This window comes from Colobus angolensis, unplaced genomic scaffold, assembly GCF_000951035.1.
Source record: "Colobus angolensis palliatus isolate OR3802 unplaced genomic scaffold, Cang.pa_1.0 Scaffold133, whole genome shotgun sequence".
Classification (NCBI taxonomy): domain Eukaryota; kingdom Metazoa; phylum Chordata; class Mammalia; order Primates; family Cercopithecidae; genus Colobus; species Colobus angolensis.
Window position 1 is genome coordinate 3,598,476 of NW_012114411.1, and position 14,015 is coordinate 3,612,490.

At 38.5% G+C, this 14,015-nt stretch overlaps 1 protein-coding gene across 1 annotated transcript in view; it reads left to right on the plus strand.

The window, feature by feature from the left end:
• The window catches only part of HSPA14 (heat shock 70kDa protein 14), a 32,234-nt gene extending 24,852 nt beyond the window's left edge, over window positions 1–7,382 (plus strand). The window contains exons 11-14 of the mRNA XM_011934255.1: window positions 2,728–2,940; window positions 3,384–3,557; window positions 6,208–6,278; window positions 7,169–7,382. Of these exons, the coding sequence (XP_011789645.1) occupies window positions 2,728–2,940; window positions 3,384–3,557; window positions 6,208–6,278; window positions 7,169–7,247 (537 nt within the window). The 3' untranslated portion in view covers window positions 7,248–7,382. The remainder of the gene's footprint in view (window positions 1–2,727; window positions 2,941–3,383; window positions 3,558–6,207; window positions 6,279–7,168) is intronic.
• Window positions 7,383–14,015: the final 6,633 nt, after the last annotated feature.

Consider the following 14,015-nt stretch of genomic DNA (forward strand, 5'->3'; position numbering starts at 1 on the left):
TACACCCACTTGGGTAATTTTTGTATTTTTTGTGGAGATGGAGTTTCACCATGTTGCCCAGGCTAGTCTTGAACTCCTAGGCTCAAGAGATCCGCCCACCTCGGCCTCACAAAGTGCTGGGATTACAGGTGTGAACCACTACGCTTGGCCTTTTCTATTTTTAAAGGAGTTTTATGAAGTGGGTGTTGTATTTTTACATGTGTGTTTTTGAACACCAATGAGATGATCTTATGGGTTTTTTTTATATTTATCTTAAAGCTATATAATGAATTAATAATTTCCTAATATGGAACTATCATTGTATACCTGGGATATACCTTACTTGGTTATGAGGAGGTATTCTTTTTTTATTTTTCTGCAATAATTTATAATTTTTATATTATTTATGCTAACTGAGCATGAAAGGTTAGATGGACCATTTCACGCTTTTGTACCTGACCTATATCATCTGAACAAACTGACCCCTTTCAACATAAACACTGAAAAGGGGAGCAGTCCTAGTTTTTGGTGGCGCTGGTTTAAAGGAGTGCCTTAGCTGCTTGGCTCCAGCTCATCCTCTCATCTCTGGGTGAGAAGCTGTCAGTGGCCTCTTCAGGACCACTGATTATCAGTAGGTCCCAAGTCGTCTCTATGGGGAATCAGAGGCATATGATTCTCAGGCATCATCTGAACAAGGTGTCTATCATAAACTGAGTATAACAATCCTGTCCCCTAACCCAGGCTTAGTCCTTTTCTGATGTTGCTTCTTTCCACCTCCCTTCTTGTGTCCACAGAGCATGACTTGCTCTTAATAACCTCTTCTAAGGTTGTGACATTATAAGCAGAGGCAGCTGTGTCTGCTGCTTCTCCCCGCTCCTCTTCTTTTTTGCCTTCTCTGCCTCTCTCACTCTTACCCTCTTTAACAACTCCTGAGATGCATTCAAAGAAATAGGGAGTTTAATCCATTTTGACTCAGGTGCTTGAACTTACTTAGAAGGCCTTAGAAATGAGACATCTCAGGAAGTAATGAAGGTTAATTGGAGTTACAGGGCTGGGCCCTGATCCAATAGAATTATTGTTGTCATGAGAAGAAAGCTGGCTCTGACCGCCCTCCCTCCCCCTTCCACCAAAATGTACCCAAAAAGGGGTCGTGTGAGGACACAGTGGGATGGTGGTCACCTACAAGCCATGAAAAGAGACCTCAGAATGGTCTACATTGCTGGCACCTTTATCTTGGATTTCCCAAAAAAAAGTTGGCTGGATGTGGTGGCACATCCCTGTAGTCCCAGCTGCTCGGGAGACTGAAGCAGGAGGATCACTGGAGCATCGCTGGAGCCCAGGAATGTGGGGCTGCAGTGAGCTATGACTGTACCACTGCAACTCCAGCCCGGGTGACAAGGCAAGACTCTGTCTCAAAAAAAAAAAAAAAAAAGTCAGTATTTTCCAAGGTTGGTTGTTTTGTTTGTTTTTTTGCATAGCACCACTTACTATTTATTAATAAAGCTTTTTTGATGTTGAATATGAGATATTTGAAAAGGCATATTCTGCATTTTTGTTCTGGTATTTACCTGGGATCATAAAATTTAGAGAAGATTGCTCTTTTTACTTACTCCAAACTGATCTTTTCAAGATCTTTGCCAAGGAAAACCTACTTTAAAAAAAAAATCCTTCAGCTGATGTTCTTCACACCTGGAGATTAATAGGGTCTCCCTCATTACTTCATACTGAATGTGAAAGAGGCCTAGCTTTCATCAGTTGGTCCTCTGCCTCAGTGAGCAGTGAGATCATCCATAAAGACTGTGAAATAGGAAGTGGCTGTTGATTTCCCTTCTTAGGTTATATATTAATTCAATACTCTGAATGCCCATGGAATCATAAGTGTTCAGTGGATGAATCAATGAGCAACTTTAATTTAAAGAAGCAATTTTATATGAAGTTCTTCAGACAAAAGATTTAATCAGATGGTATCAGCCATTTAAAATGCAGTTGTATAAAACAGCTCTTTTTCCTCAAGAAACTTCACATTCTTCTACGGTAAAGGCAAAGAAGTTTATGGCACAGTTTTCACTAAGAGAGAATAGCAATATTTGTCACAAAAATTCTTTAAGATTCAAACTTTAAAAAAGAATGGGCCGGGTGCGGTGGCTCAAGCCTGTAATCTCAGCACTTTGGGAGGCCGAGGCGGGCGGATCAGGAGGTCAGGAGATCGAGACCATCCTGGCTAACACGGTGAAACCCCGTCTCTACTAAAAAATACAAAAAACTAGCCGGGCGACGTGGCGGGCGCCTGTAGTCCCAGCTACTCGGGAGGCTGAGGCAGGAGAATGGCGTAAACCCGGGAGGCGGAGCTTGCAGTGAGCTGAGATCTGGCCACTGCACTCCAGCCTGGGTGGCAGAGCGAGACTCTGTCTCACAAAAAAAGAAAACTTAGTACAAAATATTGATATATTTTGTATTCAAGTGACTATTTGTGGTTAAGTCTCTTTTGCACAGTATTATGAACCACATATGTAGCTCTACTGTATTTTGTAATGGTGAGATTTCCTCATTTTAAATTTTGTTGTGAGTAAAGAATATGTTAAATATATATGTTTATGTATTTATAGGTTAAATATAACATGTTAATATATAGGCTTTTTTTGTATTTTATCTTTACACATAATGAAGATGACTCAGTCTGTTACACTTAATTTTGAGACACTGCATTCTTCTAAAAGTGAACAACTGAAAATTATTTTTATTCTCTAGGTTGTCCTTTGCGGAGGGTCTTCTCGAATCCCAAAGCTACAGCAACTGATTAAAGATCTTTTCCCAGCTGTTGAGCTTCTCAATTCTATCCCTCCTGATGAAGTGATCCCTATTGGTGCAGCTATAGAAGCAGGAATTCTTATTGGGAAAGAAAACCTGTTGGTGGAAGACTCTCTTATGATAGAGTGTTCAGCCAGAGATATTTTAGTTAAGGTATGTTTAGCTTTTCTATACTAGTCAAAGTATGTTTAGCTTTTCTATACTTTCCTTAAAAATAGTAAATTAATTGCCATAAGTTTTTATACATACCATGATGTTACAATAAAACTCTGTATACTGGCAGAGGTTTTAAATTTAGGTTTATAATCCTACTTTTAAGGAATGTCTTATATTCTTTTAGTTCATATTTCTCTAACCTGTTAGTTTTTTAGAAAAATAAAAGGTATAATGTTAATCCTAAGTTAATATAGATAGAGGTATGTTTCAATATATTTTTAAATACAGTGGAGTGGGATTTAGGATTCTTTCTGTTTTCTTCTCTTTGCCTAGTGTCCTGATTATCAATAAGGAATATAGATCTCATATATAATGGGAAGATTTTTTTCAATTGTAAAGATAAATACCAAAGAGTATGCACCTTGTTTCCTGCTAACTAGGGTGTGGACGAATCAGGAGCCAGTAGATTCACAGTGCTGTTTCCATCAGGGACTCCTTTGCCAGCTCGAAGACAACACACATTGCAAGCTCCTGGAAGCATATCTTCAGTGTGCCTTGAACTCTATGAGTCTGACGGGAAGAACTCTGCCAAAGAGGAAACCAAGTTTGCACAGGTGAATACAGAAAGTTAGACACATTAAACTGTTCAACTTTGCTTTCTGGATTAGATTTCAGTTCAATATCTTAATACAAAATGTATATATATAAAGGACACCAAATACATTTTTATGAAGGATTTTATGAAGGCTCATTTCTGAAAATGAACTTGTGTACACTCATTTTTGAAAGAGGGAAGAAATAGGCAGTTTTAATTTGAAAGAGTTCTGGGTATTTAGACTGCTTCTTTGTTGTGCTCTTGGCCTCCCTTAGTAGTTAGGTAAGTGGAAGGGGAGAATTTTATTGTTTGGTTCATGCTAAATGCACATTATTGTATGCATTTTATAGATGATTAAGAAGTTGACCTGTGATAGCAAATAACCTTTATTTTCTTGGTCAAGCTAGGGTTTCTCCTCAAGTTGGTTTCATTTCTGAGCCCATGACATGCTCTTCCCATTGTGCCATGCTGCCTCTGAGACAAGATAGGTTTGCTTTTTTAAAATACCATGTGCATATCTCATACTATATGACCCTCTGTATGCTTTACGAAGAGTGAGGTAGAGCCATGTTATTTACTTAGAAACATGTCTGAGAAATGCAGTTGCATTAAAACACACACACACACACACACACACACACAGACAGCAGCACAGTATTTGTATTACGATGCCATTTGTGTCTAAATAAAAAGTCTGGGAGCATGAGTGTGTGTGAGGAGGTGGTGTTTGAGTAGGGGTGCATTTTCAGATATCCATGCATTTATACAGAAAATATATATAGGTACTTAAACCATATTCCAGAAACTTCACAGTAGGTAAATAAGTTTGAAGGTACCAAGAGGGTTTTTTTGACTTCTGACACTTTATACTGAATTTTTTACAAACAGCACAGGACATGAGCATGAATTACTTTTATAGTAAAAATTAAATACAGGTAACAAAAAAGAATGTATTTTTTTTTTTTTTTTTTTTTTTTTTGAGACGGAATCTCACTCTGTTGCCCAGGCTGGAGTGCAGTGGCACGATCTTGGCTCACTCTTATTGCAAGCTCCGCCTCCCAGGTTCACACCATTCATCTGTCTCAGCTTCCCAAGTAGCCTGGACTACAGGCACCCGCCACCACGCCTGGCTGATTTTTTGTATTCTTAGTAGAGATGGGGTTTTACTGTGTTAGCCAGGATGGTCTCAATCGCCTGACCTCGTGATTCGCCCACCTCGGCCTCCCAAAGCAGTATTGTTTTTTAAAAAATATATGCACATTCAGAGAAGTCCAGAATGCCTAGCTTTTTTGAGAAGACAGGGTGTTTATTAGTGATGAGATACCGTGTGTGTGTGTGTGTGTGTGTGTGTGTGTGTGTGTGTGTGTAAAGAGATACGTATCTTGAGCTCACATATTTAATTTTTTTTTTTTTTTGAGACGGCAGCTTGCTTTGTCACCCAGGCCAGAGTGCAGTGACATGATTTCAGCTCACTGCAACCTCCACCCCATGGGTTCAACTGATTCTCCTGCCTCAGCCTGCTGAGTAGCTGGGACTACAGGCATGCACCACCACGCGTGGCTAATATTTGTATTTTTAGTAGAGACAGTTTCACTATGTTGACCAGGCTGGTTTCGAACTCCTGACCTAAGGTGATCCGCCTGCCTTAGCCTCCCAAACTGCTGGGATTATAGGCATGAGCCACCATGCCTGGCCACATATTTATTTTCTAATTCCAACAAAAGAGTAATGAAAACACACACATGCATAACATGCCTGGGCTGCACCTCAGACTTACCAACTTGGAATCTATTGGTAAAGTTTGAAAAGTGCTTCCACATGAATTGGTTTGTGTGTCTCTAAGAACCTTCCTATGTACCAGGTTTTTGAACTCAGATGGCAGTCCTAGTATTTCCTTCGCTATTCTCTCACACTTCCATTACCTTTTTCTTCACATCCTCTCTGAGACTCCACAGCTGCTGCTACTATATCCTAACTTAAAGATGCCAGGAGGAGAGTTAGCCACGTAACACTGAATTTGGAAGAGAATCTTTCAGAGTTCCCATCTGTTCTAACCTTATTTTACAAATGAGTAAAACAAGGTACTTAGTATAACTAAGGTTATTAAACTTGAGCTTGGGAAAGCCTAAAGTCACTGCAGAATTCCATATCTGGTTTCTTGATATACCATTCTTTAGGAAACTGAGGAATTTTATAGCAAATTCATTACCATCTCTTACTTACAGATGTAATCTTAGTTGTACAAAAGAGTTTGCCATGTTTTTAAGTAGGTGGTTTTCCAAGCGTATTTAAAATGCTTGATTTTTTTTTTAAAGTATATATAGAAAGGTTGCCAAATTATAATTTGCATGTTACTGGCAATGGCTTACTTACCAAAAAAGAAAAGTAGCCTTTATTTTCTGAGACTAATAGTACATCTTAGAAAAACTCATTTTAATCTAGGACATGACATTTAGAAGGGCCCTCCTTCTAGGGGAGACATTTCAGCGTAACAAAGCTTCACTCCTATTCTCTGAATTCTGATTCAGTGGTAGGAGAATTGAAAACTGCCCTATTTTTAAAAGGTTTGTTTCAGTGGTAAATAAGCTTTGGTCCATTGAAATAATTGATACATCAGTTCATTTATGTCAAAATGCTGAATTCTCTTCATATTGTTTTTGCATAAACAGGTTGTACTCCAGGATTTAGATAAAAAAGAAAGTGGATTACGTGATATATTAGCTGTTCTTACTATGAAAAGGTAAAAAATTAAACTTCTCTTGTTAAGAAAATTCAATTTGATACTTGACCATTTTTTGATTTTATTGGTTTTTTCACTCATTGTCATTCTAGAAAAAACATTTAAAACCTACAGAGGTTTTTATCAGTGAATTACATTTTTTGCCCCCAAAATTACTATATTTTACAAAGAAAAGTATATCTCAAGTCATTTCCATCTTGAATTATTTTAGAAATTCTTTATTTTGGCTATCATCGACCTAAGATACTGATGTGTGCTCAGTTGAGATGTAATTTACCAATTTCTAGTATAATTTTCTAAAGTTTATATAAGTGTTACTATTTGCCCTATGAAAGGGTAAGTTTGTTTCTTTATTGCTAAATTTTCTAAGAAATTTAGAAAATTTAAATGCAAAATTTTTCTAAGAAAAATAATTTACGAATTAAATTCAGCTATTGCCATTTTCCTAACCACTATGTATTACAAGTAAATCCTTTCCAAATTAAACTTAAAAGACAACTTACTCCATAAACAATACATAGCAAGAATATAGAATTCATCAGGGCGAGTTTGCCTTGACCTAGTCTTGAAAATAGCATGCTGCATCTGGAGCTTATATTAAAGTCTTAAACCTAAGGTGTTTGTCATCATGGGTTTTCAAGAAATATAACTATGATCTTAGTGGTCTGGAAGGAAGTTCCTAAGAATAACTAGCTAAATATAACATGATACTTACTAAATTTACAGACACTGAGATTGTGTGTGTAAAGGGTATTCTTTACATTAATACCCTTCTTTTGAAAAGTAAAATTAACCCTTGTTTACTGAAGGCCCTCAAGTAACTTGTTACAGACTATATGTTTTTGTAACATGAGCTTATGAAATGTTCTTTTTTTTTTTTGTCTGTTTAGGGATGGATCTTTACATGTGACATGCACAGATCAAGAAACTGGAAAATGTGAAGCAATCTCTATTGAGGTAGCATCTTAGTGTTATAGAGAAATCAAGACTTTTTGTAAACAAGAATATCAACATTTGGTTTTGTGTATAAGTGGCGTTTGTATTAAAATACTTTTTCAATGAACTGTATAAACTATGTTTTATTAAACTACAATATATCAGTAAGTGTTGCAACCCTTTGTTTTTGATGTACAATAACCTCTTATTACTGGGAAATATATGGAAGTTTTTTTTTATCATGAAGCTGTTTAGAATTAAACTGAGTTGGTTGAAAGAATTTTCTATGACATTTAATTTTAAAAGGTCTTCTATTGATTCTTGTTAGATAACCAAGAGAACAATTAAAAGTCATTGACATTAATTGAAAAAAATTGCAGGACCATATACAAAGTAAGATGCCTTTTTTTGTTTGTTTTTGTTTTTAGAGACAGGATTTTGCACTGTCACCCAGGCTCAAGTGCAGTGGCGGGATCGTATCTCACAGCAGCCTCGAACTGCTGGGCTCAAGCAGTCTTCCTGCCTTAGCCTCCTGTGTAGCCGGGACTACAGATGTGCACCATCACACCTGGCAAATTTTTTTTTGTTCTGTTTTGTTTTTTTGGAGAGACGGGTCTTGCTATGTTGCCCAGGATGGTCTCAAACTGCTGGTCTCAAGTGAGCCTCCCACCTTAGCCCCCCAAAGTGCTGGGATTACAGGCATAAGCCACAGCCATTTTTTAAGTAAACTGATAAACTCAACTACTAGGAGAGGGGCTTTTACTTTTTACAGTTTTGTTTAGTTTATTTCTTTAACTCCAACAAACATGTTTTTCTTTTGAAATTAAAAGATCTCCTTAGGGTGGGGCACGGTGGCTCACACCTGTAATTCCAACACTTTGGGAGGCAGAGACAGGTGGATCACTTGAGGCCAGGAATTCCAGACCAGCCTAGCCAACGTGGTGATACCCCATCTCTACTAAAAATACAAAAAATTATTTGGGTGTGGTGGTGTGCACCTGTAGTCCCAGCAACTCCAGAGGCTGAATCCCTTGAACCCAGGAGGCAGAGGTTGCAGTGAGCCAAAATCATGCCACTGCACTCCAGCCTGGGCGACAGAGTGAGACTCCATCTCAAAAAGAGAGAAAAAAAAGAGAAAAAGAGAGAGAGAGAGAAAAAAAAACCTCTTTAGTTTGAAGAGAAGGCTAGCCACATTCTGTTTACCAGAGAATATTCACTAGAGCCCTGAGATCCTCACTGGGTTCCAATGAAAACTTACTCATGTTGGCTGCTATGGAGTTAGTTGGTAGTACTCTTCTAAAAGTTTTTAAAGATCCAGAAACAAAACTTAAATTTTTTCATCATTATTTTACATCAAATTATTGACAGAACCATGACGAGAATTCAGATATGATTTTAAGTCCACAGAATCTTTAAATACAGAAGCAGCTTTAAAGGTGTACTCTTTGTCCTAAGTTATTAGTTATTTCTTAGGATCTTTTTCCAAAGTTATAGAAAATTTGAAATAAAAGTGATTTTGGTGTAAGCAATTCAGTGGCTTCAGAACATAGGAAAACACCAACTGAACTAGTTCTACTGCTAAGTCTACATGCTTTCAATTGTGCTTTGAAAAACTGTTTTAGGATTTTATTTTGTGGTTATTGTTAGCTTTTAAAATAGATCTGGGATGCCAAACTATGTCCAGTGATTCAGATCTATCTCACCCCTGTTTTCGTAGATAAAATCTTATTAGAACACAGTCACACTCTAATTGTATATGTGCTGGCTGTGGCAGTTTTCACATTACAGTGGCAGAGATGAATAGTTGCACAAAGGCTGTATGGCCCACAAAGCTTAAAATATTTACTGTCTGGCCTTCTGTATAAAAAATTTGACACCTGAAGTAGATTATTGAAACTTACAGAATAAAATAACTTATTCTAAAGTTTTCTTCCATATTTATTTAATGCTTTACTTACTTGGCTCCTTTCCCCACTAGATTATTAAGCATTGTGAGAGCAGAGACTCTGAGTCTTAATCACCATTTTGCCTCGGCCCCTACAACAGTACGTGAGCATAGTGGGTGTTCATAAGTGCTTATCAAATAAATGAATTACATGGAAGAAAAAATAATGTCATCTTTGTATGCTACAGGACAATGGCCAGTGAGTACATCTTTTGTATATTTTATGGTTTGTTTAGAAACATAAGGAAGGAAAGGAATAGCACTGCTGACCTTATTGGTCAGCTTTGCATGTTTGTTTGGTTGTTTTCCCCTAGACTTACCAAATTTGAAATTGTCATCAATAAGTCCTCTACTGCCTAATGAAATTCTTCCACATTTTTTCGTACTCTCAGGTGACAAGTTTTTTCCTTGTGAATTTTTGAAAGATTTGCCGACAAATTTTTCTATTTTTTTATTTTTCAAGGTGAAAATAGCTTTAATTTTTTTCTGTTTATAAGAATGATACATAGTCAATATAAAATTCAAATTCCAAAAGAAAAAATATATAAAACATTCTTTATTCTACCATCCAGAATAGTAAGTGTAAAGATTTTTGGTGAGTACCTTGATAATCTTTTCATGTACTTCCCAGTTATCTTTGTTATGTCATATGTGTGTCATAGCAAAGATAATTAGGAAGTACATGAGATACATGAAATTTAAATATAGTCATGAAATGCAAATATATTTCATGAAATTTAAATATGTATATATTTAAATAATGTGGGAAAGTAGTCAAGTAAGTGAAGTATTACATAAATATGGAAGAAAAGTTCTGAAGAAGTCATTTTATTTTAGAAGTTTCAATAATCTACTTCAGGGGTCAAATTATTTTATATAAAAGGCCAGATAGTAAATATATACATATTTAAACTTAAACACTTTTACCACCAAAAGGTTATGTCGAATTACAGTTTTGCCTATTTACATCTGACATTGTCTGAAGAACAGAGCCAAACATAAAAATAGGAACAAATACCTGATGTGAAAGTCTCGAACGTGTCTTAGTTTGGACTGCTATAATAAAGTACCATAGTCTGGGGGTGGCTTGTAAACATCGGAAATGTATCACAGTTCTGGAGGCTGGAAGTCAGATCAGGTACTGGACCAGGCTGGAAGCGTGGCTGGGTTCTGATGAGGGCTCCCTTTTGGGTTGCCAGCTATCCTTATAACCTCACACGAAGGATAGAGGGCGAGAGAGCTCTGAAGGGTCCCGCAGGCTCCACCTTCATGATCTAATCACCTCCCAAAGGCCCTGCCTCCCAATACCATCATCACCTTGGGGGTGAGGATTTCAACACTGGAATTTTTCAGAGATGCAAACGTTCAGTCCTTAACAGGAGGCCACAAAATATTCATCACAAACTGAAAGCTTTTATATGTATAAGAATTCTTAAAAGTACCAGAGCATAAAAGTTCTATGGGAAAAATCATGATATCTAAAATGATAATGAGTGACCATGTAATATAATACTGTTACTTGCTTTAATTCATTATCTCATTTTAAAATTTTGATCTCATCACAATTCCATAAATAGTTGTACTATGTAGAGAGTAATATGGCATGTGTTATTTCTGTTTTCCAGATAATAGATTCAGAGCAGTTAAGTAAGTTATCCAAGGTCTCACAGTAAATAAATGGTGGATTTCGAACTAACATTCAGATGCTTACTTTGTAAACTTAATTTTTCTTGATTGCTTACTATTCTGAGCACATTACATGCATTATTTCATTTAAATTCACATTCTTAATCTAGTGTTCATTTTACGATTCTTTGCCTCTCAGAAGAGAACGTTTATTTCAGTAGAAGAGGAGACACTCCAGAAATCCTGTGGTTTTTGTGAAAAAAATATTGGGAAAGGGTCATGACTCTCTACTTTTCCCTTGAGGACCCTGGTGTGTGTCTCTCAGTGGCTTTTTATTTCTCTCTTCATTTATAACCAGGATTTACCAAGACCCTCAAATATTTCAGTCCCAGGACCCCTTTACAGTCTTAAAAATAACATGTGGAGAACCCAGAGAGTTTTTGCTTGTTACATATACATAAAATGTAGTTATATAACTATATAAGTAGTTACCATATGGAAATTAAAACCAATTTTAAAAATTATTTCTAAGTAACAAAAAAGTTAATATGAATAACATTTTTATGAGAAATAACTTTTCTAAGACAAAAATTTAGTGGCAAGGGTGATATCTGGGGTTTTATTTTTTGTTTTTTGTCTTGAGACAGGGTCTTGCTCTGTTGCCCAGCCTGGAATGTAGTGGTTTGATCATAGCTTACTACAGCCTCAAACTCCTGGGCTCAAGCGATCCTCCCATCTCAGCTTCCTGAGTAGCTGCCCAGCTGATTTTTTATTAGGGTTGCCCTGGCTGGTCTCAAGCAGTTCTCCTGCCTCAGCCTCCCAAAGTGCTAACATTATACGTGCAAGCCACTCTGCCTAGCCAAAAGCAGTATTTTGTATTTTTTCAAGTCTCTTTAATGTCTGGCTTAATAGAAAGAAGATAGCTATGTTCTGGTTATCTGCTTCTTCGTTCAACGTGTTGCAATATTCAAATTGTGTAACCTCTGGAAAGTTCCACTGTGTACTCATGAGCAAAGGCAGGCAGAGAACATGTTGGTCTGAAAAGAGTTCTGTGCTCATGAACCCTCTGAAGGGTCTTGGGGTCCCCATTGCCATACTTGGAGAATTCCTGCTCTAGATAGTAAAACATGGTGCTGAATGTTGAACAGACAGGACCTCATCTAGGTGCTGGAATGGATGGGATTCAAGACAACAAACAAAGGAAACACTGGATTTACAAAATGGTGCGATACATTCATTAAGTTTTTACTGAAACTAATCAAGACCAAAGAACAAAAACTAGACAAGATAATTGCAAATTTTGATAAGTGCTTTTTAAGGATTCAAAGTAGGGCTAAAGAATTAGGTAACATGCGAGGCCTCTGTCAATAGGTGGCATTTAAGCTGAACTGAGCCCCAAGTAATCTGAAGGTAGCCATGTAAGGAGGGGAAGGAGCCTGTCCTCTGAACCGGAAAGTAATTTACAGCTGCCTTCAGTGATATGCTTTATCCGCTGCTCCTCTCACTGGGAAGTCAGCTCCATGAAGACTGGGTCTTTTGTCTTTCTCATCCGCTGCTATATTTCCAGCACCTATCAGGTGCCTGGCACATAGGAGATGCACAGTAAAAGATTTCTGGGTGAGTGGGGCCGAGGAAAGGCCTGGAGAATAATGAGTAAAGGGGAGTGGCACACAAAGTGAGGTTAGAGACAGGATTCCAATCACTGGAGGTCCTGCAGGCCATCTGGAGGTTTGAGTTTTATTCTGAATGTGCTGGGAAGTACTTAAAGCGGGGGGAAAGACGTCTTCCTCTTTATGTTTTAGAGTCAGTTTTTCAGCTGCCTAGAAAATGAATTGAATGGGAGCAGTGGTGGAAGTGAAAACAGTTCAGCTGTTGTAGGACTTCAGTCGAGCAATGATGGCCTGGACTAAGGTCCAGAGCTGTATTTTTCTGGATATGTTCAATTGGAGATGTTTGTGCAACACCTAAGGGCATATGTCCATTAGGCATTGTGGATATTCTAGCCTGGAATTCAGGGCAGAGGCCAGGGTTGGAGACAAAAAGTTAGGAATCTTGTGTCAAGATGCAATTTAAATCCATGGGAATCGGGGCAGTCACATAGGGAGAGGGCGGAAGAGAAATGCAGTCCCAGGGCTACAGTCCCTTCCCTGAGGAAACCAGGCTGGACAGAGGAAAAGGAGCCAAAAAGGGATTCAAGAATGACCAGTGAGTAGCGAAGGCCGTTCCTTGATGGGCTCTGAAAACATACAGGAAAGGCAATGAGTGCTTGGGGTCGGTTAGGACGGGAGGCTGTATCTTAAAGGGCCTGAAGGCATAATCCTAGATAGACTACGCCTTAAAGGGCCTGGATGCTCTTCAGGTGATAGGGTTGGATAGGGCCTTTTATTCCTTGTATCAAGGTAGTGAGATGCTCATCGTAGAAAATGATTAAATATGTAAAAACGAGAAGTTAAAATCACTTCGAAAAGGCTCTATTTCGTTATTTTCCTATACATTTTTTTCTTTCATAGTTAAAACTATATTTCAGGGGGATTTGTTTTGTTTTTGCTTAACACTAAAAGCTTCATGAACATCTTTTTAAGACGGCTAGACAGGATTTCATAATGGAATCAAACAACCAGTCCTTTAATGGTCTGCGTTTAAGTCCTTCGTAGACATCAAATGGCTTTCTGCCAGTTTTCGTTATTTGCTCTAAGATTTCTGCTTTAGGTTGTTTAAAACAGTCATATGGATGCGGCGTCAAGAATGGCTGGGGGGAGAGGGGTGGAGACCAAGTGGGAGGCCCCTGGAGTCGCCCTGCAGCCTCCTTACCAACATGTCCTCTTCCTCCCGGCCCCCACCCGCCAGCAGGCCGAGCTCAGGAGCTTGTCAACAACACGGGAGGGGGGCTCGGGTCTCCTTACAGACTTACCCAGTCCCAATTTACATTAAAGTTGAGCCCAGGAGGTCGAGACTGCAGTGAGCGGTAATCGCGCCACTGCACTTCAGCTTGGTGACAGAGTGAGACCCCATCTCTTTTCCAAGTCCGCACCTCCCCCAACGACGATTCGTAAGCCCCTTTTAAGTGTGAGAAGCGCTGATGGAGACCGGCGGTTTCAGCTGTGCCGCACATTAGGATCAGCTGGGAGCTGGGCCGCACAGGCCACACCCCACACCAACCAGTCGGAATCCCGGCGACTGCACCAAGCCAGCGGAACCTCTCCAGCCATGCCCATGTGCAGCCGCTTCCG